General features: G+C 36.3%; 2 protein-coding genes across 4 annotated transcripts in view; one reads left to right on the top strand and one right to left on the bottom strand.

Annotated features, from left to right (window-relative positions):
• Positions 1 to 25843, bottom strand: part of CTNNA1 (catenin alpha 1) — a 175488-nt gene that overhangs the window by 64827 nt on the left and 84818 nt on the right. The window lies entirely within an intron of this gene.
• Positions 3160 to 4701, top strand: LRRTM2 (leucine rich repeat transmembrane neuronal 2; the record flags this gene model as incomplete). The annotated part of the gene is made up of 1 exon (XM_081309621.1): positions 3160 to 4701. The coding sequence occupies exon 1, from the start codon at positions 3187 to 3189 to the stop codon at positions 4699 to 4701; it is 1515 nt and encodes a 504-aa protein (XP_081165747.1). The 5' UTR covers positions 3160 to 3186.

Genomic DNA, 25843 nt, shown 5'->3' on the forward strand with positions numbered 1-25843 from the left:
ACAATTTAATTAGTTTCCATTTATTTGTATACAAAAGATAGGTCATGTAGATTAGAAAGATGAAAACTAAGAATCCAAAGGGAAGGAAATGTTTTCCCCCCTAAATTTTCACATACAACTCAATCCCAACTGTGGCTGTCCTAATCCAATTGACTCACACACTTCTTTCATGGAAGTAGTTACTTAAGGGAAGTTATTAATCTGGCTTCTGTATTGTTTTGTGTTTTGTTTTTAATCAGAGAGTGGCTGACTTCAGTAAGATATTACAACATCACAAGGACTGGCTTCTTGTTGGGTGGGTGGGGGGAGAGGATTACCAGAGACCATCCATGTGAGATTCCCCTCCTTGTTAACTTTTGGGGCAAGCTCCTGCAGAACAGTATTTCTGAAACCTAGGGTCACAGACCTTGTAGGAATCTGATTAAACCTTATCCATATGAAAATGAACAAGCGACAAAATTTCTCAAGCCCATCAAACATCTAGCCTATAAGGAGAAACTATAGGGGGAAAAAAAAATCAAGGTCAGTGGGGGAAGTGGCATCCTTGGGGTCCAAAACAAGACCTTTCTCCCTCTCTCCATAAATCAGCAACATGAAGGAACACAGTGCTAGTGTGGGTTCAGTCCTAAGACTAAACAGAATCCCACGGGCAACTCTGGCCTGGAGATTTGTTTGGTCAATGAGACTTATCTAAGAACTACACTACAAACTGTCTAATTTGTCTTTCCCTTCTCCCTTCACATGTATTAGACAGAAGACTTTACCAGTCCTCAGTATTCCTGTTGCCTTTTTTCTCCTTTTATACTTCCCAGGCATTTCCCCCAGTAAAACTCTTGTAATTCCAACTCCATCTTGGGGTTGCTTTTAGGAGAACTCAAAGTACATCCCTGCATTGCTAAGTTTCCGTAGCCCCTTTACACAGGCAATAAGGAAAGGACCTTAGAGTCATCTAGTCCTCACTACAGTACCATGCTCCAACACAAAAATTTTAGCCCTTTAGACAATGAGTTCTTAGACTTGCCCAGTGGAGTGAAACCTTAAGAATCCAATAGGACAATGATGTTCTTATTTCATAGACACCACCAGTAGTTTTGAGATTTCTGCCCTCAAGTCTGAGACAAGAATCACTAAGGATAAGTGCATAGGTGTATGGAGGTCAAATCATTAAGCAAGATGTGTAAAATGTTTTACCTTAAACAGTCCTGAAAATATGACACTGACCCATGCTAGGAACATCATTTATGTTTATACACTAAATCTAGAGCTGTACATTCATATCCAAGGTCTGAAAAGTGATGACGCTGACAGGAGAAGCTAGAGTTAGGTCAAGCAAAAACAAGCCAAAGCAAAAATTCTATTCCAAAGAATGAGTGACCTTTTGTACCTACAAGAGAGATTCCAACAATAGTATGAGACTCAAAGTCAGTTCTTAAGTGTGTCAGTAGGAGCTAGTGTGCAAATGTTCTATTATTTCAGCCCCACAACCCCCCAATCTAAACACCAGATGAGGCTTTCAATTAAGGAGAAAGAGAGATGCTAAAGTAAATAAAGTGGACCATGTTAGAATCCCACCACATTGCATTACTTGTCCAAATCATCCCTGTTAATAGTTAGGTCATGTATGTTAAAGTAATGGTATTCACCTGCCCTTTTCTCCTACTAGGGCATTCAAATATCAACTCAGCATTATTTTTCCATCAGCATGGTGAGCAAACATTGTTATAAAACAGGACAGAGGGGAAATCTTTTTAGAGTTCCCCTGAAATTCTTTTTTTTTTAAAGTGCTTTCTTTTGGAAGCCCCTACACACACCCTTTATTCTTGGTTTAAGATGTTAAGCTCTTAAAGCCAAAAAAAAGTCAAGCCCACTTAATTCACCAACATACCTAAAGCAAATCACAGTCATGCTTAGATTTTAACCAAGCATGATAACAAGGCAACTGAGCAGCATTTCAAACTACCAGAGCAGCAACACTACCTTGCATAGGCTGGCATTAAAACAGCACTTTATAAATCAATTGTGCAGGCTTCTGCCCATTTAAACGATCTCTATGCAGAATCTCAGTCTAACACTGGCTCTTACACGCATTAAAAATCATCACTCTGCTAGTCCGACTCACTGTTCCGATGGGTCTGGGTCTTCTTGAATGCAGCCTTTATTACAACCTCACTGCTGCTTCCTACACTGAAGGAATATCATGTTTTAAAGTCAGGAATTCTTCTCTTGCTTTATTGTGATCAAGGGTCTTACGACGACCCCAATACTGTTACAAAGCACAGTGCTTTTTAACAGTAAAGCTTCTGGAAAACCCAAACAAAAGACACGTCACCCGGTGACGTCAGCCTATATACAGTTCTGTGTGGTCGCAGCACATAAGCAAATCCATTCTTGTGCCGTTTCTCGGAAAAGCTTTTCAGTAAATGCACTCATGCTGCTCCAGGAGCTCTTCTCTGCAACAAGCCGCCCATCTGCCATCAACAAGTTAAGACAGAGAGAACTAACGGCTGCGGAAAGGAGAGACTGAAGCTTTGATGACCAGCAGCAAATTGAGGGGATAAAATTAATAACATATTCAAAACTGTTTTAGGAGATTAGAGCATCACAGAAAATGAAACCAATGCTTTCCAGAGGTATATGCTAAGGAAAAAACAACTCACCCTGGTGGATTCAATTTTACAAGGAAAGCCTGGGACACAGAAAACAGGAAACTGGTCAAAGGCTCCTGCATATTAGAGCCTTTTACAGACTCACTGCGTTGAGTCTGACAACCTCGACTGAATGCAGCCTCCAATGTACTCAGAAGAATGGGTAAGTCCATGCATTTATATGTCTTGTACAATCAACAAGGAATCACGCTGTTTAAATAAGCCATTGATTTCACCTTTTAGGATTTTGAGGGAAATCACTGTCACGTTTTTGGATTTTGAGGTTTAGGTAAAGGCAGCTAATGATAGGAACATGCTTTATCTTCTTTTTAAATGGTTTAAGTTGTGTTCTAGTCATACCAACATGGTTAATTTTTCTGCAGTAAATGAAAAATAAGTTATATAAATGAAATCTTTCACCATAATGTTATGTTTTTTTTTTAAATAGCCCATATGTTCTGCTGAAAAAATATCCTATCTTCTTGTTTTCCTTAAATTATATTCTGCAGGCTTACATTTCAAGTGGCCATTAGGGGCCCCTATGCTGGCAGCAATATATGCAATGAGTATGGTTTTAAAAATGCTGCCTGCCCTGGGTATGGCGTGTCCACCCAAATGCCGCTGCGAGAAGCTGCTATTCTACTGCGACTCTCAGGGCTTCCACTCAGTGCCAAACGCCACAGACAAGGGCTCTCTGGGCCTGTCCCTGAGGCACAATCACATCACAGAGCTCGAAAGAGATCAATTTGCCAGCTTCAGTCAACTTACCTGGCTCCACTTAGATCACAATCAAATCTCAACAGTAAAAGAAGATGCTTTCCAAGGACTATATAAACTTAAGGAATTAATCTTAAGTTCCAACAAAATATTTTACTTGCCAAATACAACTTTTACCCAACTGATTAACCTGCAAAATTTGGACCTGTCTTTTAATCAGCTGTCATCTCTGCACCCAGAGCTCTTCTATGGCCTTCGGAAGCTGCAGACCTTGCATTTACGTTCCAACTCCCTGCGGACTATCCCAGTACGCCTGTTCTGGGACTGTCGTAGTCTGGAGTTTCTGGATCTGAGCACAAACCGTTTGCGAAGTTTGGCTCGAAATGGATTTGCAGGATTAATCAAACTGAGAGAACTTCACCTAGAGCACAACCAGCTGACGAAGATTAATTTTGCTCATTTCCTCCGGCTAAGCAGTCTGCACACGCTCTTCTTACAATGGAACAAAATTAGCAACTTGACGTGTGGGATGGAGTGGACCTGGAGCACTTTAGAAAAGCTAGATCTGACTGGAAATGAAATCAAAGCCATTGACTTCACAGTGTTTGAAACGATGCCTAATCTTAAAATACTCCTCATGGATAACAACAAGTTAAACAGTCTTGATTCCAAGATCTTAGGCTCCTTGAGATCCCTCACAATTGTTGGCCTCTCTGGCAATCTGTGGGAATGCAGTCCCCGAATATGTGCTCTGGCCTCTTGGCTGGGCAGTTTCCAAGGTCGGTGGGAGCACTCCATCCTATGCCACAGCCCTGACCACACCCAAGGAGAGGATATTCTAGATGCAGTCCATGGATTTCAGCTCTGCTGGAACTTATCAACCACTGTCACTGCCATGGCTACAACTTATAGAGATCCAACCACTGAATATACAAAAAGAATAAGCTCATCAAGTTACTATGTGGGAGACAAAGAAATTCCAACTACTGCAGGCATAGCAGTTACTACAGAGGAACACTTTCCTGAACCAGACAATGCCATCTTTACTCAGCGGGTAATTACAGGAACAATGGCTTTATTGTTTTCTTTCTTTTTTATTATTTTTATAGTGTTCATCTCTAGGAAGTGCTGCCCTCCCACTTTAAGAAGAATCAGGCAGTGCTCAATGATTCAGAACCATAGGCAGCTCCGATCCCAAACACGACTCCATATGTCAAACATGTCAGACCAAGGACCGTATAATGAGTATGAACCCACCCATGAAGGACCCTTCATCATCATTAATGGTTATGGACAGTGCAAGTGTCAGCAGCTGCCATACAAAGAATGTGAAGTATAATACCTACCCGTCATCAAAAATCATATCAGATAAGTAACCTATTTTACATAGTAGGGGCTAAATACATATCTAATTTTTACCAATGGTGACATTAAGCCTAATTTTCCAAACCAAGTGGAGACTTAGTTTTTGAAGTGTTGAAGTATTTTTAATTTTTTAAATGAAACCATATTTTAAGTGTTAAATGAAGCAATGATAACATTAATTTGCACTCCTGTTGGAAAGTCTAAAAATGCTTACTTCAAAATAGACCGTTTCACATGTAATTATATACTAGTGTGTAAATATTTACACTAAGGTCTCCATATGCTATTTTCTTTCCTACTGAAAACAATTTGAAAAGAAGGTATTGAGCAGAAACAGATATGGATCAATACCTATTTGATGACTGTTCTTCATTCTATGTATCACAACTGGTTTGCTGCTTAAAAGGAGATAGCAAAGTTCTCTTATATGATAATTTGGTATTTACTCAAATCTGTAATCTACTTCTAGTACAAGAAGTAGAATTACATGTATACTGAAGACTGATAAATATTAAACACTTTTCTTCCAGAGTTTCTGCCTGGGTTAGTAGACATTATCACAGTCCACATCATGAAATCAGCACCCTTTATATAACTCTAATAAGCTAAGTGACTCTTTGATATATTTACATAAAGAATCCAAGGGATTGTAAAAAGGTCTCATTACAATGAAATCAATACTAAATAATTACACCGACTTCTTATCATCTAGTTTGACTTACAATGAACATGTTGATTTTTGTGGCATTTAGACTATTATTTTAAACTAGTATTAAATTACCAATTTACTAATTAACATACTAAATCCTATATTTACATCTATGTGAAAAAAAATTATTTCAGAGAAAAAAGAAAAACTGAGTCAATTTAATAACCCTGACATGTTCCCTCCAGTTCAGAAAAAAACTCCCCCCACCCCACAACCCTGTCACAATCAAAAATGCCTTGACAAAGGGGTTTAAATCTCTTTATTCTACCTTTTCCTGATCTTTAAATTTTTAAACCTCAAAGAGCCAAAATTAAAATTGAATAGCAACAGGCATAACACTAATTCTCATTATAAATGAACTATGAAAAAATCTATTTTCTGTATATTCTCAATTTTGATCTTTTAATAAAGATACACATTCACAGGAGGGAGTGACACTCTTCTATGAAACAAGAACAACGTATTACTGAAGTGAATCTAGGCTAGGACACCAAAATGCCTATGCGGCCACACAGCAGTAACCAGAAGACAGCATGGAAGTGAAGGGATGAAGAGCAAAGAAAGATTTTGAAACCTGACTCTCAGGTTAGCTGAAGTAACTAAGCAGCCAGGAGTGATGATTATATACAATCTGCACCAAACAGGGCAAGGCCCCTGGACCTGCACTGAAAAGAGAAGAGGGGGAGGTTCTCCAGTGTAAATATGAACATTCCATAATAACAAATGATAATGATGCCCATTTATTCATGCAGAAAACAACCACAAGTATCCTATTTCTTCGATTATGATTTATATGATAAAACTATGATATATTTGGGGTATAGATGCAAGTTACCAATTCACACAGAATTTTTCCATAAAGAAGGTTCCATTATGTTAAAAAAAACCCTGAAATTAAAACACTAATTTGATTTTAGAAAAGTGAACATTTTTACAATTGTCATTTTACTGTATGTTAAAAAGGCATAAATCTTTAGAGGCAATCACTACTACAGGCAAGAGAGAGAGACAGACATCTTTTAACATAAATGTTAACATTATATCCTTCACTCAAGGCATATTTTCTTCCCAAGATTGAATTTAAAACATATTAACTCTATAATTTCACCCATAAGGTTTAATCATAATTTTTCTCTAATACTGATAAGATTACTTACATTTCAAAGAAAATATGTCTCAATAAAAAGTGGACAAGATTACACATAATGATGAAAATGTGCTCTCTACATTTTTTAAGGTGGGTAGATTAGTTTGTCAAAGCCTCAGCCCAGTTCAGTTATCTTTAGTGAGTGAGCATTTCATCTCTTGTTAAACCAGACACTGTCATGCTCAAGCAGAGACAGAAGCTGATTTTCTGGCACAGAGTGCAGTGCACTACTTCCCCACGGAGGGGCTAGATTAGAAGCCCCTATTACAAATGAGAACTCCATGGGCTAAAATTTCCCAACTCATTTATCAGGGTGACCATAGCCATTTGTCAAATGACTGATAGCTTGTTCAGAATACACAAGATTTCATCAGCCCTGAAGAATAGCAGAAGGTGATTTCCCATTTCAAATTAAAACCAAAATTAATTCAAAATGAGTAAAGGGATAAGAAATATTAGCTGGGAATTCCCACATTAATCCTAAAAGAATATAGTTAGTAAAATGGACCATCAGTTGACAAAATCCTTAATGTATGTGAAAAAGCCATTTAGTAATCAGGGAAACAGCTTTATAAGGACCACCAAAGCATACTTTTCAGTTGAAAAATAACTTTTTTTTTTTAAACCCTCTACATTTTGGAGTAATTCCCACTGAGAAAAGAGAATAATGCCAAACAAGAATTTTCCTTTCTCGTTTAAAGCACAAATTTCCCTTTTTAATTTCCCAGAGAAAGCAGGGTTCCATTTAACTTGTATTTCAGTTATCAGCACAGGTTTGAAGATGAGACTGCCAACTGTGCTTTTTTCACCAACTGGCCAGGGTGGAGGAGTATCACAACAACACTGCAGATCCTGGTCACTATGCCAGGGCTTTTGTAATGTGGTGGGGTCTTATTCACTTCACCACCACCCATCCACCCATCCTTTTTCCTGGCCCCCACCCAATTTTCAAGGTTATAGAAAAATATTAATAAAAAGCTTAAAAAAATAATCCCTTTTCTTCTAGAAAAAAGAAAGCCAAAGAAGACTATAATACCATATCTACCTAGGAACCAAGAACTAGTTTGCAATTATTTCTATTCATTTCTGTAGCCTGCCAGCAATTTAAATCACCTTTCTCAAAAGAGTGGGCTGGTAAATTTGCAAATCCACATAACTCTGAGAACACTTACTGCCAGCATCAAAAAGCAAAGATACTAATTTTTTAAGCCAAAAATCTGTACTAACACATGTAATTTCTTAATGTGCCTAAGTTAATTTCTGTACCAATTCAATGAATGGAATTGTCTGAACTTCCCAACTCCCACTAATTATTAAAATCCATCTGCTTATTCTAATGCTAGTCACCAAGAGCTAGACTCCATCTTCCTAATAAAAATGAGTCCTATGTAGCACTAGTTCTGAATCCTAAAATTCAAAACAGGCATATTATTTTCTTATGACATATTCCCTATACACAGATATTTGGGGGGCTAAAAATTCCATTTTTCTGTCTCTTTCTCTCTCTCTCTCTCTCTCTCTCTCTCTCAAGTGTGGATATCAACATAAAAATTTTTAAAGAATATTTTTAACAGCTGATCTACACGATCATTTTTTAGTACAGCAATACAGTAACAGACCTATCTCAAATGTCTGCTTTGGGGCAGTTGTCATACCTTATTGGTTAAAGTGCTTGAGTCAGAAAAAGACAAAAAAAAAAGACGAGGCCATCCATAGATAATTATTCTACCTATCTAACCTGGGACAAACTCACAGTACTTGAATAAGGTCCAAAAACATAGAAAATCATTGTTCAAGTTTTTATTTTGCTACTGCAAACATTAGGAAATTTCTGCAGCTCCTTCAACTAACTTTTTCTTCCTTGATTTAAAATACAAAAAATAATAGTCTGATATAAAAAATGTTTGGTGAGCCTATCAATACTGAGACTGGAAACACAAAGTACAGTCCAAATACATTGTGTTCAATCACCTTCAAGAGCCATTTTTTGGGGGGTGGGATCTGGGCAGATGGGTTGGGGTGGGAAGAACATATTATTACACAGGGAGTCTTGGGGGGGGGGGACAAAGTACAGTGTACAGGAAAGTTTTGTTATTAAAATTGTGTATACTGTAAAAAGTGAATGTCTCTCTCTTTTGTTTCCCTTGATGACCCATCATTGTTGACATGTGAAACTTGAAAAACCACTTGTGGCAGAAAAGAAACCTTAAATGAACAGCTAGCTGTTTTGCGCCACATTCCTCTACCATGCCAAATGTGTCAGTTGAAAAAAGGGCAGCTAAAATCACCTCCTAACTTTATTCTGCAAAATTCTAAAACTAGGCTCAGGAAGCAAAGATAAGGGTAGGGGCACTAAACAGCTATTGATCAATAAGAAATTGTTCAATAATAATCCTTAACAAGTGGACAGAAAATAGAGCTCCCAGGGCCTGGGATTGGCTGTTCCTCTCCCAATCTTCCCACACAAAGGACTACCACCACAACCTGGGGAGATTCAAAATGGCACCTAGCCTATACCTCAGTTGTTATATGTGGGGTAGATTCAAGCATCACCTTGCACACCTCTTATCAAAGACAACTGGTAGTAACCATGCAGATCACTAGGCTCCCTGCAGGATCAGGGGATAAAAATGGTAAAAGATTTTTAACTAGTGTTCTTTAGTTGGTATAAACACCCTCAGACAAGATGCCATGCCTGGGCAGCACCAGGAGAGAAACTTCCAGGAACTGAATGCCAAGAGTCTGCCATACTTGCCAGGATGCACTTCATGATTCTCCAGCCCCAGTAGGTCCTAGCACAGTAGGACCAGACAGAGGAATAAATAAGGTCAACTTTTTCCCAACATCCAAGGACGCTGAGATCAAGAGGCTAGGATCTCTCTCACACCAGGAGCCTCAGCTGTAACTAGTGGTGAGACAAGAAACACAGCACTCATTTCACTGTCAAACTCATTCCATCTGTATTAGAGGGCATAGATGGTGGTGGTTTCAAATTGCACAGAAGGAACAATCCCCACTTTGTGGAGTTTAAAGGAGGACTTATTAACATAATTTCTTGCATATTTTAAGCTTGAAAACTTCATGTAAAGTTATATCTGATTTCTTTAACAGTTACTTCATTAATTTTGCCTGTAAGCCCACAGCATTCTCAGGTTCCCACTCAAATACATGATAGACTTCTTCAAGATGTGCTTGAAGAGATCCCCTCCCCTTCTTTAAATATATTTAACCAGCTGGATACTCAAGTCTCTCTTAGACAAAATGTACTACTATAAATTATCTTTGCAAAGGGAGAAGGAAAAAAGAAGTAAAAGTCATAGCTAACCTCAACATCTTTCCTTAGCATGAGTGTGGCCTTGCTCCTAATTCATGTTCTGAGAACACTATTAAAGGACAGCTCCTGAACCTCGCCTTCTACTTTCTAAAGGGGACATTAAAGAGTAAGCAATCTTCAAGGAAAGTCCAATGAGGCCCTGCAAAGCCCACAAACTAAAAATATTCCCTCTCTACATGGAGGTCTGACAATAAAGGGGGTAGTGTTAAAAAGGCATCTAGTTACTCAATGCCTCCAACTTAGGAACTCCTGTGAGAAATCAGCATGAAGGAGCACCTGTGAACAATCCTGATGGGCAGAAGCCAATGACTCATCCTTTACTTTAGGATTCAGATTTTTAAATGCAGCCCCAGAGGCAAAGTCTTTTTACAGCTTTCAAGAGAGTTTAGAAAGAACCACAGGGAAGATATAGATACAAGAGTCATAGTAAACATGAACTTTACAGAATAACATTCACAATTGTGTTTAGAACACATTAACTTCAAAAACTCTATCTAATCATTTATATTAGCTCACCTAATTCAACGTTATGAGGGTCAAAAAAGATCTTGTGATGAATAAAAACATTTCCCATGGGGATGTAGCTCAGTGGTAGAATATTTGCCTGGCATGCATAAGACCCTTGGTTCCATCCCCAGCACCACCACCCCCCAAAATTAATTCAGGCTCAATGGTGCACATCTGTAATCTCAGCACTTTGGAAGGCTGAGGTGGGAGGATCATTTGAGCCCAGGAGTTTGGGACCAGCCTAAGCAATATAGGGAAACTCCATCTCAAAAAATTAATAAGATAAAATAAAATAACCTATGCCAAATGCATGAAGGGCAACTGTAAACCACCCCAAACTTCTGAAAACAATATATGCATCACATACACATAACTTATTGCTTAGAGTTAAGGACACTTAGAATAATATATTAATATATTCTGAGTAGTTAAATAGGATGCAAAAAGATCAAAAGCAGGGATTCTTAACCCCAAGAGTTAAGGATATGTTTCAGAGAATCCAACAACCTCTTGAAATTAATGCAATATTGTGTGTGAGTTCAGAGATTTCAGTAGATCCTAAAGGGTTTTTGATAACTCACAAGGAAGAGTTTGGAAACCCTAGTAGGGCAATAAAATTTGACCTTGATCTTCACTGTGGCCAAGACAAAGAACCAAACCAACAGCTTTCATCTGGCAAAGAAAAAGCACTGGTTTACCTAGGGGAAAGACGCGTAAGTGCAAAAATCTGAATTAATTTTAAAACAGAGCCAGCTGTGGGAATAATAAGGAGAAATGTTGGCTACTATTAGCTAAGGAGGTTTTGGAGAATAGGTTTTCGTGTCAACCCTTGATTAGCATCCTATACAGCCATGCTGCATGCTTTATGATGATCTAATCTTTGATGATCCGAGGCTTGAGCCAAGAAAAGTCTGCAAGAATGAATGAGTACTCTCTTGAGGAGTTAAGTAGTTCATGTTTTCTCCTTATCATATCCCAAAGTACACTGTTTCCACACATACACAGGAGACTCAGTAAATGGCTACTACATTACATCACACATCTTCTAGACTAGGGATACAATTTAAAATTAAAAACATCTTTCACAGGTTGGGTATTTAGTTCAGTGGCAGAGCATTTGCCTGGCATGCACAAGGTCCTAGGTTTGTTCTTCAGTACTTCAATATCCCCCCCACCTCCAAACATTTCTTCCAGTACATCAGGAACGAAGAGAAGCATGTTTCATGCAATGTCTCTAGTTGTTGATGATAATCATAAATGTTCTCCTTGGATAAGAATCTATACAATGATAGCTAATTTCCTAAAAAGGGACACATTTTAAAAGATATAGCAATCACTGGTCTGAATAGCTATCAGAAATTTTAACCATGTCTCTTTAAAATTCATCATAAGCCATTAGTAAAACAATTTATATTTCAACCAGAGTAAGTAAATATAGTTAAGAGGTCTGCTCCATATTTGAACCTGTGACTCTGGACAAGTCTTCCAACCTTTAAGGCCCTTCACCCCTAAAACAGAATTAACAGTATTAACAACCACAGAGGGATTTATTCATGTAAAGTTCTGGGGCTTGAATATAGTAAATGCTCAAAAATGTCTGCTGCTTTTAATAGCAATATGTAGAGAACAAAATGCTACAGATCCACCAGCAGAGAATGTAGTCACATTAAAAGCATGTGAGATCCATGTGTTGCTTCCCTAAAATTCACTTTCTAGGCTTTCTTCTCTTATTAAGTTAATGTGCAATATCCATAATAAAGATTGATAATTAAGAGTTTTCAATAAACCAACAATCTGGTAATACTTTTCATATCTAATATTGACATAAAACCGACCTCATGCTCAAGGTAATCTACTCTATAAAATGCATTGTAACACTAAATACAACATTACTCTGGTTTGTCTTTATGAATCAAAGCTAAAATTCCTGGGGCTGGGGGTTGTGGCTCAATGGTTAGAGCGCTCACCTCACACTGAGAGACCCTGGGTTCGATCCTCAGCACCACATAAAAATAAATATACAAAATAAAGATATTGTGTCAATATGTAACTTAAAAATTTCTTTTAAAAGCTAAAATTCCTAAAGGTTCAGAATCACTAATTCAAGATTCCTTCTGGGTATTACTTAAAATCAAGTGATGCCTCTTAGATTCTTTTTTCATTAAAATTATATAGAATGACACATACTACCCACTATCATAATGGATACTATTTTTTTCCTAAAAGAAATAAGAAATAACCACTGATATTTCAGGTTCTAATAAATCTATTTCAGGACAAACTAAATGATAGAGAATTAAGGATAATTATTATGTTCATTTTTGCTTGGAGTACATGTATATCAAGTCTATCACATCTAATTTAGGAAGCAGCCCTTCCAATAATGGCAGATTTGGTCCAAGGCAGATTTACCAGACTCATTAAGGGATGAGGGCAAGGGAAAGGTATAAAAATTAAAATCACAAAGACCATGGGTTAGGGTTCAGTGCACACAACAGGATGTTTCACATTAGCTGGATAATGATCCTCCATGTTATCAAAATCTTTATTCAATATAAAGCTTGCTCAGAATTGACACATCCAAATGAAACTTATGGCCCAGATCTCAAGTAAAGAACTTCTTTCTTTTTTCTTTTAAATAAGTTTTTAGTTGTCAATGAACCTTTATTTTATTTATTTATTTATGGTGCTGAGAATTGAACCCAGTGCCTCACACATGCTAGGCAAGCACTCTACCACTGAGTCACAAGCCCAGTCCAAGAATTTCTTTCTTAAGCGCTGTATTTCAAAAACCAGGTTATCAACAAGGAAGTTTACTTTGTTTCCTCCATCATCCACAAATTTTCTCTACTTTTCCACATTGCTTGAATCTTGACTTACTACCTGCTTTTTCTTATGGCCCCTAAAATTCCAAAGAATTTCATTCATATCAACTGCTGAGTATCCACCTTCTAAGAATTACCTATAATTTACACAATACAATTTCACAAAACTTTCAGTGGCAAACCAATCCATACAATTTGGTAAACACAAATAGAAACACAATCACTCACCTGGGCTATCTTCTCAGTCTGTCCTCTTTGCAAAGATTCAAATACAAAATGTTTAATCATTTTGGTTACACTTTCAAAAGTATAGGAATATCGGCCATTTAAGAAGTAAATTTTTTTGCTATTAATAATTAGCACTTATTCTAGCTCTTTGGCCAAATAAAATCCCCAACACCTTTTGCAACTTTAATATGACTTCCTATTTTGCTATTTTTATTTGAGGACCTGGGGTGTACAATGGGATGTACAGAAAACGTTCGTGGAAATTTTAGAAAAGTAGGATTCTTGGAGTAGGCAATAATCCTTACTTCATCTATGCTATGAAAGTACATTTCAGTTTTCTCAAAGAACTGATTACAAACATTCTGACTTTTCAGGTGAAAGTATGTTCTGCCATAATTTTTGTTTCAAAGAGAGAAAAAGACATATGGTTCAGGCCATAATAACTATGGCTATACCATGCATTTGGCTCACATATAAAGAACTGTGTTCAGATATTCTGAAGCATTCTCCTTTGCAGGATTCTACTGAATTCTGAAATGCCCTTTAATATGTCCTTTAAAATTAAATAAATTTGAGGGGCTAAGGTTGTGGCTCAGTGGTAGGGTGCTCACCTAGCATATGTGAGGCAGAGTTCAAGCCTCAGCACCACATAAAATAAATAAATAAAGTCATTGTGTCCACCAGTAACTTTAAAAAATTTTTTTTAATTTATAAATTTGAATTGAAACTCAAAAAACACAGAAACAAACAAACAACAACAACAAAAAGAATGGTGTTTGGCAGTGCCCCAACAGTGCTCAGATCAACCTCTCTACTTTTCCTTGAAACTTACAAGGGCCGGGGCAGTGGGAGGGTAGTGAAAAAGAAAGTGTAAAGAATCTACCATTCGGGCTGGGGATGTGGCTCAAGCGGTGGCGTGCTCGCCTGGCATGCGTGCGGCCCCGGGTTCGATCCTCAGCACCACATACCAACAAAGATGTTGTGTCCGCCGAGAACTAAAAAATAAATATTAAAAAAAAATCTCTCTCTCTCTCTCTCTCCTCTCTCACTCTCTCTTTAAAAAAAAAAAAAAAAAAAAAAAAAAAAAAAAGAATCTACCATCCTCAGCACACTGCCACTGCTGCAGACAACTGGGACAGTGCCGTGTCCACATCTCCCTTTTTTCCCTCCTGATAATCCCTCAGGCCAATGTAGGACAAATCTGGTCCCTGACACTTGCCGTCAACTTTAACAACTAGAGTCCATTTGATCATTGAGTTAAACTGCCAGCATAAGATTTTTCTATTACTCTAAAAAAAAAAAAAAAAAAAAAACTAATAGTAGGTGGTTAGGAAATTTTTTTGTTTGATGCAAAGTTGCTGAAATGTTATTACCTAAGCAATATTGTCATCTAGATATCCAATCTATGCTCTCCTTAGAATTAGATGTGAGGGGAATCATAGGTAGATTATAAAGAATAGGACAAACTGCCAAAGGGTTTACATTAAAAAAATCACATTAAAAAAATGTACCATAAAAAAAATCACAAACCTACCAATTTCCAAAACAATAATCAGAATTTTGAAGATCTTGACTTTTAAACATTTTATGTCAACCTTTAAACACACACACACACACACACACACACCAATCTCAGTTTAAAATGAGGAGGAAGTCTGGGGATTAGCTATAACCTTTCAAACACTGGACTCTTCATTCATTTAAAAGTAACTAACATTTTAACTCATTGAATTCCTGGCAACAGCTAACATTAAGAAAAATATGGATGAATAAATTGACAAGGAGGTAGGGAGAGACATAAAGATTAAGATTCCGTTTGTGATGTATTAAAGTTAGAGGGTTTACAAGTTGTCCAAGTAGAGATGAGAAGTTCACAGGAAAGGTCCAGACTAGAAATAATTTAGAAGTTTATCATCAGTGAATAGAAGTATTTAACACTATGAGCTTAGGTGAGATCACCAAAGGAATGAATGAAGATATAGAGAAGAGACTTACAGGTCCATACTATTTTCCTAGACCAGTCTGAGAGTAGGAAGGCAGGAGAGAGAGGAGGGATAAATTGATCAATCTATCTACCTACCTCCCTACCTAGATTTGGGGTTTATTATGTTGCCCAGGCATTCTTCAAACTCTTGGGCTTAAGCAATCCTACTCTATCTACCTACCTCCCTACCTAGATTTGGGGTTTATTATGTTGCCCAGGCATTATTCAAACTCTTGGGCTTAAGCAATCCTACTGCTGGCTCCTGAATACCTGGAACCAGGCATGTGTCACCATGACTGATAAGTCTAAGAAATCTTTAAACAAGAAATATCAAATAACAATCTAAGTCTAAGAAATATCAAATAATAATCACCAAAAAGGGGGGGAGGAGGATGGATTTCAAGGCTACTTGGGCAAAGCTGAAGTGGAAAAATAATAGGAATATCGTAAGCTTAATTCATAAAAATGATCTGAAACCTTAAAACACTAAAAGATTTTTGGTAACTAAGGATCTGTACATATATTACTTTAGGAAGTCAGAATGATAACTAAAATAACTAGTCCATCATTCATCATACCTCTGAGTGGGTTCTCTAGGCCAAGTACCAAGACATGACCATGTCCTCAATGAAGTCAGTGTATTAAACTAAAGAATCAATAAAAGATTATAGGGTAATCAGAAAAGCAGGTTTTAATTCTGGAAGAAATGTACAATTCACTAACTTGAATTACAAGACTACCAAATGTTTGATAAAAAGATAACCATGGCCAGGTATAGTGGAGCATACCTATAATCCCAGCAACTTAGGAGGTTGGGACAGGAGGATCACAAGTTTGAGGCCAGCTTCAACAACTTAGCAAGGACCTAAACTACTTATTGAGAGCCTATCTTAAAATGGGTTGGGGACATAGCTCAGTTGTAAAGTACCCCTAGGTTCAATCCCTAGCACCCCATCAAAAAAAGATAACTACATAATTTTATATATCCTGGCAGAGGTGTGGTATACAAGGTATTTGTATTTACCAAAGTAATACAAAGATTTGTACATTTCACTGTGTATGAAATTTATCTTGAAAAAAGTGAACTCTAATGACACGTAAGCTGCAGTGTTTTAGAAAAGTATGCATTTTCAACTGATTTTACAGCAATCAAATCAATCAATTAATCAATCAATAAGATAGATACAGGAATGAATAAATATGTAAAAAATCAAATATAATAAAATGTTAACAATCAAGAAGGTGGGTGTATATGTATATGGCTATTCACTACACAGATCTTTCAGCTTCTACATGTGGCAATTTTCATAGAATATTGGAAGGAAAAATTACAAATATCATTTATGGTATTGGCAATCTAACACATTATTATTCCCAACTAGACATATAGTATTTTGTGGTGGCTAAGGGCTCAAATTCTAGAACCAGATTGGGTTCAAAGTGTAACACCTCCACTTACCAGCTATGGGAACTTATACAAGTTATCAGACCTTTATACCTTAACAGTAACAAACTCATGCTTTGATGATTAAGTGAGAATGTATATAAAGCACTTAAAATTTCTGGCACATGATAAGCACTGAAGAATGGGTTCTTTTATTACTTTTATGCTATTATTATTAAGTATTCTTAAATAATTCAAAAGTACTTCAATTTCCACTATACACTACATTAACAAAATGCTAAGGTGTTGGACCTCTGCCCTCAGGAATTTACAGTTTAGTGGAGATAAGACTAACAACATTCAATTCAATTTATTTAATAACTAATAAAAGATAATAAACCCAGAAATGTGAATTGCCATTCAGATTACTGATGTTTAGAAAAGGGGGGGGGGATACTTAAGAATGCAGTGGAGAAATGGAACTTGGGCTTGGTACAAAGGCATGATTTCTGTACAGCTGGGTAGAGAAGTCACCAGAGCTACTCATCTGACAGATGATACCTGTTCACTGCAGTAATGACCAAACGAACAGGAGTCCAAAGCTGGACCAAATGACAGGATGCTTCTGCTGCCAGGAAGTGAGCTTAGATTTAACATGGTCAAAAGAGTATCAATTCCAGGTTTCTGGAGACAATTGGAACACGGTAACCAAAGCAGTGACTTAGAAAGATGTATTCTGATCAAGATTACCAGAGTCTTGAGTTCCCACACCATTGTTCAAGTTTTCACTACCAATATCCAATCTAAAACCATTTTTCAGAAAAGATACATGATTTCTTTCTAATAGACTTTCACATTTAGTTTTCTTTTCTAGTCTCAGAACCTACCTCTTATGGATTCGGCATAGAAAAGGCAGAACTTTTACTTTCTAAAATACAGCCCACAAAGGAAAAGTTCTAGTTTGAGTCTTATTCACACCCCCCCCCAATAAAATCTACCCCTTTTTTTCAATCTTAATCATGTACTCTTAAAATGTTAGCAAGAAACTTTTAGAACAATTTCTGGCTCCCTAATATGATACAATTATTAACAGAAATGCAATAGTACAATGTAATGACAATCTGTTAATTTTTATTTCCTCACATACCATGAAAGAATCTTATTATAAGGCTTAATTTGTTACTTTCATATAAGGGGTTCATTAATGGCTTCACTGTTAAACAACTCAGTGGAACTTCTGGGTTTGTTAAAAACTATGTGGCATGGCTGCCAATACAATTTTAATAAAAGCCCCAATCCGTTATCTGCCTCCCATCTAAATAATACATGAGAAATGACATCTTAAAGGTTAGACTTCACACTAGCAACAAGTTTCAGGATTTTAGAAACACTTGATTTCCAACCCAAATTTAACTTTGTCATGTCTCTAATTCCCTCTCCAAAATCGAATACTTTCCTTCCTTTACAAAGAGTCTTTCAGAAAACATCATAATTACAAAGGTCTTCTAATGTTTCAAATAAGAACACACTTCATTTTTTTCCATATTTTCATTAAGATCAAAATAACTGATAACTCCAATTTCTCTACTTACGCTAACTATGAAAATTGTCAGGCACTAGATAGTAAAATTCTACTGTTATTTTAATTTAACCAACCCAAACTGGGAGCACAACAACAGAAATCAATACTTGTTGACTTTTCTTTTGTTGCTTTTACCAGAAGGAAAGAGAGATGCTTTCCCTTCTGTTAAGATAAGGACAGATTAGAGAGAACCTGAGAACCTGCCTAATCTACCAAACACCATATGGTAGTGTGGGCTCTCCAGTCTTGTCCAGGGCAAGGGTAAACAACTAAGAACCACTGATAATACAGTATTCTAAGCCCCCTCCCCCATTTTTTCTTTTGAAAGGAAGATAACTCAACAGGTGCAAATTTATGGAAACAGGGAAAAAAAACATTCTTTTTAACCCAGTATGTATTAGATTTTTTTTTCTCATTGCTACTAAAGGGCTTTACTGGTGAGTGGAGTTCCCTACACCCACCATTACATCTATATATAGGAGTTAAAAGAACTGGTTGGTTATCTTTCTTGATGAAGGTGAAGGTACAGAAACTAGTCACAGATTTGGTCTTTTTGTGGAACAGTTTTACTCTTCATATTCTAAACACCAATGTTTTTTCTCTCAGAAATTAAAATGGTTACAATAGATGCGCAAATGTAAGGAGATCATTGAAAATAAACTACCAATGCTGGGGAAGATATTCAAAATGTATGTCCCGTGGAATAAGAAATGCCTCTGCATACATATAATGACATTATTATATAAGCCATTATTACCCTTTTTAATGAATAATGTCTACACAGAACAAAGAATATGACATCACAAAAAATTAGCCTAAAAAAACGAACTGAAAAATGTCTACAGAGAGAATTAATGGGAGGGTTTTTTTCCCCTAATAGAAAGGTCTAATGAGTGAAATCAATTCTATCCTTACAACCCTTTATTCTATTTCATTGTAGCAGATAGTTTTTATATTTCAGACTACTACAATCTGAGGGGTTTGTCAAACTATTCTTTCCTCCTCTTCTTCTCTCCCACTTAGGTTTCTCTTCAGTGAAAACTGGTAACCCACTCATTCAGCATTTCATTCTGTCTTTCCTCAAGAGGGAACTCACTTTTCACTTAAGTCTGAGATTGTGTGCACCTATGATCCGCTAGGAAAAACAGACCCAGAACAAGACAAAACAGCTAAGTCACTATTTAGCTTATTTTTGGTTAAAAAAATTTTTTTTTAACTACTATGGCTCACCCCTCTAATTTTAAGTCTTGTACTGGCCACTTCTCCTTATTTATTATACTTGAACATATGCAGAAGTCACATTCAGTACTTTCATTCAGGCACTTATACATCTATAAATAATGCTCAGGTAGATAACCACACAAATTTTTCAGGTGTGGATAAAAAAATAAAAAAAAAATAAATATTCTTAAAACTATTTACTAGTGTAGAAATCCCATAGAAATGTGATACCAAGGAAAATTGTAAAAGAAAGATTTATCCTGCAATGCTATAGAAGGATAGATTCTGAAAACCATCACTAAACCACACCTTTGACTGGGCTGCTTCTTCCAGGTCAAATGAATTTTGATCCTGAACAATTAAAATGTCTGTGTGAGGGGCTGGGGATGTGGCTCAAGCGGTAGCGCGCTCGCCTGGCATGCGTGCGGCCCGGGTTCGATCCTCAGCACCACATACAAACAAAGATGTTGTGTCCGCCAAAATAAAAAAAAATAATAATAAAAAAAAAATAAAATAAAATAAAATGTCTGTGTGAAAATAAAATTCCAAAAACCAAAAGCTCAAAGCCAGGCAATTAATTATTACCCTGTATTCCGACATGACACTTCAGCAAAGGAATCTATATTTGGAATGTCAATTTATATGAAACACTCATTTGAAATGTGAAAATTCTTCCCTAGAAACCCTAAGCTAAAGGGACTGGGGTTGTGGCTCAGTAGTAGAGCACTAGCCTAGCATGTGCAAGGCAAGCCCTGGGTTCGATCCTCAGCACCACCAAAAAATAAAAAAATAAATAAAATAAAATGTATTGTGTCCAACTACAACTAAAAAAATAAATATTTAAAATTTAAAAAAAAAAAGAAAAGAAAGCTAAAAAGTCCTTTCTCTTTTATAAAAAGTGACAGTCTCACATAAAACTGTTTAATATACCTTTATGGCTGTATATTGTCACCCCTATAATAAACCTCATATCTCTTTCCTGGTTGCTCTGCTTCTGTAATTTAACTTTGAAGGACCCAAGTGTGCATGTGTGTGACATCAAAGATGCAGAAGATAAGTTTTTACCCAAAAAAGAATTCCCCTAGCCATATAACAGAAACAAACACACATCCATAAAAATAAAACCAAAAATTGAATATGTTTTAAAAATATATAACATGAACAAACGACAGAATCAGAAAAAATACATGTAAAGCAGATGACAGATATTGGGTTAACTAACATACAAAGAGCTCTAGTGAAAAGATTATATATATATAATCACTAGAAAAAAATGGGATAACAGGAACTTCACAGAGGAGCAAATCCAATGGCATAAAGTATTAAAAACACTTCACAGTGGACAAGAGAAACAATGACCTATTGCTTCACCCCCATCAGATAAGCAAAATTAAAACAATATCATTATTGAGAAGATATGAAGAAAAGCCTATTTACTTTCATTGGTGTAGAACTGTCACTAGTTTAGGCTTTTGTGGGAAATAATCTATCGATATTCATTCAAATAAAAATGTGTATGTAACAACCAATCCAGCAATCCCACAATCTAGAATCTCTAACTAGAAATAAAAGCACAAAACACAAGACTGCATCTTTCAAGGATGTTCACTCAAGTATTGTTCACGGTGTTTAAAAAAAAAAAAGCAAATGCTCACTGGAAAAAAAAAGAGAGGTGTCAAATAATTTATGGTGTAGTAACACCAAGTACTACTACTCAGCAATGAAAAGAATGAATTAGAGGCAAATCAGGAGCCTTGAAAAGGTCTACAAGAAGTAAATCTTCCTGCATCTTATTATTCAGTAATAATACTAATACTGAATAATAATACTTCAACCAAGGAAGCATCAATGCAAAAAAAATCTATATTAAGATATTTGGGGAGGGACAGAGGAAGCAGGGATCTTTCATTTAAGTAATGAAAAGTAAAGAGATATTCATGCCAGATTACTTGTATAACAGTATTTTTGGGAAAAAGAATGTGGGAGAGATGTAGGTAGAAGGAGGGAGGAGAGGCAAAGGGGGATAATAAAAGGACCCAGTATATATAATACAAAAGCTGCATGTACATAAATTTTAAAAGAGGAACTGGGTACAGTGGTACACACCTGTAATCCCTGCTACTATTTCTGAGGCAGGATGATCTCAGGCCAGTGTGGGCAATTTTATAAGATCCTATCTCAAAATAAAAAATGGGGGTTTGGGAAGTGGAGGTGTAGCTCAATGGTAGAGTGCCATGGGTTCAATCCCCAATATAGGATGTCAGAGGGAAACAAGCTTCACCTTTACACAATTTTTAATTGTATATTTGTAGTTGTTAAAATAAATCCTAATTTCTTATGATTAAAGAGGAAATGTAAGCTACATATAAAGAAATTATAGTTGTACTACAGTAGTAATAAGATTCACCAGGTCTTAGAAAGAACAGTAAGTAACAATTGTGTACCTTTTCCCAACCTGCAAGAAAGGGCAGAAAATGAAAATACAAAACACAGTGAAAAAGAAAATGCACAATAAAAGAGGCTAGAATCATCATTCTAGAACAGTGTCCAAAAAAATAATAATAATAAGGAAATAAAACCAAAAGTACCTCCCTCAACTAAGCCTAGAAGAAAGAAAACATCCATTCAGAAGGAAGGAATCTAGCTATTAGCCCACAGCCTCACAAGCCTGACTCATCTTCATGGGGAGGCCCTAAAGTATTAAAATATTTTATACCTCTCAAGTATTTAAAGCATTAATGGAAGGCCCAGTAGAGACCTCTGGATCCATAATAATGGAAGCACAATGTCAGCCAGGGTGTGTGTGTGTGTATGGGGGGGGGGGGGAGAGGGAGAGAGAGAGAGAGAGAGAGAGAGAGAGAGAGAGAGAGAGAGAGATTGAGATTAGATATCTCCTGTTTACAGACTGAAACCATCCACTTCCCCCAATAGGCAAAGAAGGAACATCATCTCCCATAATACTTAGCTGCCATGATCAACTGGACAACCTCCAGAGGATGTGAGGTCAAGGACTCCAGAAGCCCTGTGGTCAGAGATCAGACATAAAAGTGCCCAGGAGGACAGAAGAAAATTAAACAGGAATCCAATTTAAAAAGCAAAGAACAAGGGCTACGGTTGTGGCTCACCAATAGAGCACTCGCCTAGCACGTGTGAGGCCTTGGGTTCGATCATCAGCACCACATAAAAACAAATAAACAAAATAAAGGTATTGCGTACAACTAAAAAATAAATATTTTTAAAAAATAACAAAATATGGGTCTCCTATCTCCTCGTCATACCTGACTGACATGCTCTGAAACAGAATACATTTTGTGGAATTATCCTGAACCTCAAATTCCCAAGCTTATATCATTGATGACAATACATTGTATGTTTTCTATATTGATGCTGGATAGCAATTGGCAAAAAGCATCTTCTGTTTATTGAAAAGTATTATTTCTTCCTAGAGCACAGCATACAATTTTTACCGTGAATTTTAAGTAATGCTCAAATATCCCTTAAACTGAACATAAAAATTCTTTCTACATAACTAAAGTTAAAGATTCAGGGCTGGGGATGTGGCTCAAGCGGTACCGCGCTCGCCTGGCATGCGTGCAGCCTGGGTTCAATCCTCAGCACCACATACAAACAAAGATGTTGTGTCTGCCGAAAACTAAAAAATAAATATTGAAATTCATTCATATTCTCTCTCTCTCTCTCTCTCTCTCATAAATAAATAAATAAAATGGAAAACTCCTTATCAACTGATCAAACCAGAATTTATTAAAAAAAAAAGTTAAAGATTCAATATCAGAAAGCAGAAACTAGGTACATGCCAACAGGAAAGGAAGAGGAAAAGAAGGAAGAAAGGAAGAAAATTACTACTGGTCACTGAAAAAATTTACTAGATAGGATTGTTATGTTTGTTTGACAGTGTAATATAAAACCAGTAAACATCACTCAAAATTAAGAAAGAATGAAGGCTTTTCTGGATAAAAGTCAGGATCCGGAGTTACAGATTACAGAAGTCAATCTTTAACTGAATGAGACTACAGTAAAAACTGAAAGATTACAGTAAAATGATAAAAACCTTTAAAGTTCTTGAACTGACTGAAGACTTTAAGCCATCTATTAAGAGAAAAAGGTTGTAAATTAATGAAGTGTAAAATGACTTAACACTTCAGAATCAGCTATTCAAAAGACGGCAAATATCTAATGGCTATATAGATAATACATTAAGATGTGCTATAATAAAAACAGAAATATTCTCTATACACAGAATAGTCTATCACAGAGCACCTAGTCTAAGATCACCCTATCTGATTTGGCTGAAAACAATTCCAACATGAAATAAGAAGAAAAGACTACATTCCAGAGACGTCAACTTTATAGAGCACATTACAATAACGGACTATAAATTGATGCCACAAAAGATAAAAGGAAAAGCATTGTGATTAAATATTTAAGAAAGAACCAATGAGTAAAGACAAATGGAAAATAGCTTTCTTAGGAGAAAAATAAAAGGAAGCATAAGATTTTGGACCAAAGTAGGCGGCACCTTTAGAATGAAATTCAGAGGTCATAGAACAAGGTAACTATTTGAGAAAACAAGTTTTAAAAGAAAAGAACACCATCAGTGGTGCATATCTATAATTCCACAGACCCTGGAGGCTGAGACAGGAAGATTCCAAGTTCCAAGCCAGCCTCAGCAACTTAGCAAGACCCTGTATCAAAAAAATAAAAAGCACTGGAGATGTAGCTCAGTGGTAAAGTACCCTTGGATTCAACCCACAGAAAAAGAAGAAAAACAAAACTGGCCATAGTCAGCAAATTATAATAAAGCCCATTTCACAAATAAATAATGTAATTCTCAATGTAAGGCAGAAGATACAAAAAAATTAGTTTAACTTGTATGTGTGTGTAGTTTACTATACCTTCAAAAAATATTTTTGGAAGAGAGAAGAAACTCTAAAGAAAGACTGAATAACTAGAGAAAGGGTGAGAGAATATTTTTGAATACACATAGTTATACCTTTTTATTTTGAACCGTGAAAGCACATTATGCATTTTAAGAATTTTTTTAAAAAAACTTTTTATCGGCCATGCGTGATGGTGCACGTCTGTAATGCCAGTAGCTTGGGAAGCTGAGGCAGGAAGATCACAAGTTCAAAGCCTGCCTCAGCAAAAAGAGAGGGGCTAAGCAACTCAATGAGACCCTGTCTCTAAATAAAATACAAAATAGGGCTGGGGATGTGGCTCAGTGATTAAGTGTCCCTGAGTTCAATCCCCAGTATTAAAAAAAAAAAAAAAAGATATCAGGTACAAAGAAATGTTGCAACCATACGGATCTCAGCTCAAAAAACAGATTTCTTCAAAACAAGAAACCTTTGTGAGCCAATAAATGAAATGTTCTATTATTTGTTTTGGTTATTTCTTCTTGAAGCAACTACTAATCCAATGAACAAAATCCACGGATCTGAAGGCAACTCTTCACATCTGTTAAGTAGAGAGTGATACTAGCCCATCCATATACCTCATTTCACCGTCAGTTTGCCTTAACTGTAAGAATTTTTTCCTAATACAATTCTGTTCTTCAACCATTTTAGAGCTCTAGAGAGAGACTGGTTATAATATAAAAGGGAAGGAGAACGTCTAGACCTCCTACTGCGTGCCCCTGCTATCCTTCTCTTTTTAATACTTCATAGACAATATATAAAACTTATTTGTGGCTAATTATTCTAAGAGCTCTAGGGTATGTAAATTCTCTGAAACAATAAGCTAGTGTGTTGATTTTTTAAAAATCAGAAAACCCTTATTCATAACAGCTTTTCTCTTTAGCAGATTTTCAAAAATAGAGAAGACATATAAACACAACTTATAGAAAATGAATAAGAAAAGAAGCACATGGACAGTTTTAGCTTTGAAATAGCAAGTCTATTTCAAATGCAATCACCAAATAAATCAAAAATGAGTGGGAACAAATAATGAAGAGATTTTATACAAAAATGCCTATTCAAAACTCAATTCAGAGAATGAACATTGATGATCAAAGTCTCGCTTCCCCATGCCAGATAACTCAGAATTAACTATAAAGTGTGCCAAATCCAAGCAAAATGTACATTTTAATAGTAAAAAGAACATAATACAAATCTGGGAATAAGGCCACCAACTTCAGGCAAGACAGTTAAGACAAACGAAGAGCAAAAAAATAACCTC

This window comes from Spermophilus citellus (genome assembly GCF_964194105.1).
Source record: "Spermophilus citellus genome assembly, chromosome: 1".
Taxonomy (NCBI): Eukaryota; Metazoa; Chordata; class Mammalia; order Rodentia; family Sciuridae; genus Spermophilus; species Spermophilus citellus.